This window comes from Alligator sinensis, unplaced genomic scaffold, assembly GCF_000455745.1.
Source record: "Alligator sinensis unplaced genomic scaffold, ASM45574v1 scaffold859_1, whole genome shotgun sequence".
NCBI classification, from domain to species: domain Eukaryota; kingdom Metazoa; phylum Chordata; order Crocodylia; family Alligatoridae; genus Alligator; species Alligator sinensis.
The window spans coordinates 354830-358172 of NW_005842656.1; the positions used below are offsets into that span (position 1 = coordinate 354830).

Genomic DNA, 3343 nt, shown 5'->3' on the forward strand with positions numbered 1-3343 from the left:
CCGCCCGGCGCGGACCCTCCCCGGGCACACGGGCTGGCTGACGTCGGCTCCTTTTCCAAAGCTAATCTAGACTTAATAAAAGCTTGTTACTAACGAAGTCCACGCTGGACAGAGGGAGCCGGGCAGGGTAACAACCCCCACGGCGAGTAGAGCCCTAAACCCGGTCAGGTTAGCATGGGTTTATGGGGCCAAACCTTCCTGGGCCGCCCCAGGCTTCCCTGGGGGGCCGCCCCGAGCAGCCCGACCCACCGCAGACCTGTGGCCGTGCCAGGCTGCCACCAGACACCCGCCTGACGCCGCGCCGAGCACACGGGCCCAAGACGCAGGGTAACAACCCCCACGGCGAGTAGAGCCCTAAACCCGGTCAGGTTAGCATGGGTTTATGGGGCCAAACCTTCCTGGGCCGCCCCAGGCTTCCCTGGGGGGCCGCCCCGAGCAGCCCGACCCACCGCAGACCTGTGGCCGTGCCAGGCTGCCACCAGACACCCGCCTGACGCCGCGCCGAGCACACGGGCCCAAGACAGAACTGGAGTTTGGGCTGGGATGAGAGACAGGAATCCTTCTTGGGCCACGCCACACCACGCCATGCCGTGCCTCTTTCCCGGTTTTGCGTGCCCTGACACCCCTGGCCGCTGTGCTCCGTACGACTCGAGCAGGGAGCTGGTTTTTGGGCTGGGGTTAGAGATGGGAGTCCTTGTTGGGGCACCCCACGCCCCCGCGACGCTCCCAGCGTGCTGTCCGGCCCGAAGCGCGGTTTGGCTCTGCCACGCTGTCGGCGCAAAGCCCCCCTCCTCCCCCCAGCGACTGTACTAAATACAATGGCTTGAATAAGGAGCCGTTTTGGGGCTGGATTAGAGGTGGAAATCCTTCTTGGCCACCCCGCGCCATGCCTCCGTGGCACCGCTGGACTCCCCAGACCAGAGTCCTGCGCAGCCCGTGCCATGCTGCTAAGTGCAGCCCCCATGCCCCCCGCACCAAGTATAATGGCTCAACTAAGAAATTCCTTTTGGGCTGGGATTAGCGCCAGAAATTCTCCTTGGGCCACCCCACGCCACGCCTCTGTGGCACCGGGGGACTCTCCGGGACAGCCTCGACCATGTTTTCATCTGGTCCAAAGACCGCTGTGGCCGTGCCAGGCACTGATTTACTTGCCATCTGTGCAGAGATGTCCAGGAGGTGGCCCAAGGAGGACTGGTAGCTGTAGTCCCAGCCCAAATTCCAGTCCGTTATTTGGATCCGTGCACTTGGCACAGTGGCTCATCGGGCAGGGCCCGCCCCAGGAAAGCCCTGCAGACAGGCTCAAACCAACCGATAAAGCGGCTTTATTGAGGGAGGAGCTGCAGAGGGGCGAGGGCAGCAGGTGGCACGAGGTGCTCGGTGTTGGGGCTCCAGCCCCTGCAAGGGGCACAGCCGGGCTGCGGGCTCCGGGGCCCTGGGGAGGCCGGTGGCACCGCAGCAGGCGGAGGGTCGGGCGCAGCAGCAGGGCAGGTGGCTCCTCAGGGCCCTGCAAGGGAAAGGTCACGATGAGCGCAGCCACGTGCCCATCCGGGCGCTCTGCCCCCGCCCCCCACGCCTGCTCTCTCCCCCACAGCAGCCACAGCCGCAGCCTCCCTGGCACTGTGTCCCCAGCCCACCACAGTGCCCCGACCTCACGGGCACTAAGCATGACCCTCGTGGGGCTGCATGGAGGCTGCAGCCCGCGGGTAGAACAGCCCCTGCCCACCCCCTGCCCTGCCCACGGGCCTCACCTCAGGCCTCACGTGCTCCGTCGAGGCTCCGGTGCCACCGGCGCCACCTCCCTGCAGATGCCATGCGAGGTCCCAGCAGTGCAGGGGGCGCGCTGGCTGCAGCCCGTCACGGCCGCTGGGCGGCACCGGGGCCTCCCAGGATGAGCGCCTTCCAGCACGGGTCAGTCCAGGCCGCGCCATCTCCCGGCAGGGCTCCGCGAGGCGGGGGCAGGCCACGCCATGCCGCCTGGCCGGGCGGGTATGGTGCGGTCCTTGCTGCCAGCGGGGTGCTGCAGAGCAGGGGGTTCCCAGCAAAGGCTCTTGCACCGGCAGGGGGATGCCCGCACACGTGGACCCGAGTGCTGCCACTGCCAGCCTGCCTCCGGCCTTGGCACCGCGGCTCCCAGCTCCAGCACGAAGGGCGCAGCAGAGCCAGCTGCCCTCCGCGCAGGGGCTGGCTGCAGGCCCCAGGACGGCCCTGCCTGGCATTGGGCCCATCCCAGCACCACCCAGTGAATCAGCGGGCACTGGCTCCGGAGGGGGGCCCTGCCAGGGAGCCTGGCCCCGGGTGAGGGAGCTCTTAAGGTGGAGCCTGCCATCCTCCCCCCTGGCCCTGGCCACATCCCTCACTCCCCGTCTCCAGGGCACGGCAGCTTCGCCCGGTGCGGGTTCCCTGGCTGCCAGCCCCACCCCAGAGGCGGCTGCGTTTTGGCACTGGGGGCTGCCCTCGGGGAGCAGGCATGGTCTGAGCTGCCCCAGCGCAGGGAGGGTAGCTGCTCCAGGCCTGGAGGGTTGAGGAGGGTGGGAGCAGACCCCCATGTCTGGGCACTGGGGTGCTGCGGGAGGGGGCAGCGGATCCTGAGCCTGTGGCTTCTCTGTGGCACCAACAATCCTGGCGGGAGGCACGAGGGGCCCGGGAGGGGGCAGGATCAGGGCTGCGCTGGGGGGAGGGCGGGCAGAGCCCAGGCCCAAACCTGCCCCTGCCTGCGCCAGGCACAAGGGGCCAGCGGGGCAGAAGAGCCCCCCCAGCCCCGGGGCCAGCACCCACCTCTGCGCAGCACCTGGCAGGGCCCTGGCCGCTTCCACCTTAAGCACCGGCTGGATGCTTCGGCTGGGGGCAGCCAGTGCCCGTCTGTCCGTCCCCTCCAGCCGCTGCCCGGAGGTGCTGGGTGGGGCAGGGAGGCTGAGGTCCCGCTGGGGCGCTGTGCTCCGCAGGGGCATCCGTCTGTCCCTGGGGGGTGGGGAGAGGTCTGGGGGAGATCCGCTTGTCTTGAGTGGGGGGTCGTCCGTCCATCTACATGGGCAGGGAGTGGGGGTCCGCACGTTGTCCAGCCACGGTGTGGGTTTCAGTGTGTCCGTCCGTCCGGGGGGGTGTTAGCAAGTCCGTCTGTCCAGGGCGGAGGCTTTGGTGCGTTCGTCTGTCCAGGGGTGTTGGTGAGTCCGTCCAGGGTGGGAGGTTTGGCGCGTCCGTCTGTCCGTGGTGGGAGCGTTGGCGCATCCCTCTGCCTGGCCGTGGCGGGGGTCCGTGCGTCTGTCCGTTGGTGCCGAGGAGTCGGGGCGTCCGTCCGTGTGCAGAGGGGGTGCCGGTCGGGGAGGGGGCGGGGGGCGCGCGCCAC

General features: G+C 68.9%; 2 protein-coding genes across 2 annotated transcripts in view; both read right to left on the minus strand.

Moving 5' to 3' along the window:
* Positions 1 to 1098, minus strand: part of ZFYVE27 (zinc finger FYVE-type containing 27) — a 5592-nt gene extending 4494 nt beyond the window's left edge. Inside the window, exon 1 of the mRNA XM_014524762.2 lies at positions 1069 to 1098. Within this exon, the coding sequence (XP_014380248.2) occupies positions 1069 to 1098 (30 nt within the window). The remainder of the gene's footprint in view (positions 1 to 1068) is intronic.
* Positions 343 to 3022, minus strand: LOC106722773 (basic proline-rich protein-like). Its single transcript, XM_025215639.1, has 2 exons — positions 1749 to 3022; positions 343 to 1504 (listed from the first exon to the last, which is right to left on the minus strand). The coding sequence occupies exons 1-2, from the start codon at positions 2946 to 2948 to the stop codon at positions 1145 to 1147; spliced, it is 1560 nt and encodes a 519-aa protein (XP_025071424.1). The 5' UTR covers positions 2949 to 3022; the 3' UTR covers positions 343 to 1144.
* Between the last annotated feature and the right edge of the window lie 321 nt (positions 3023 to 3343).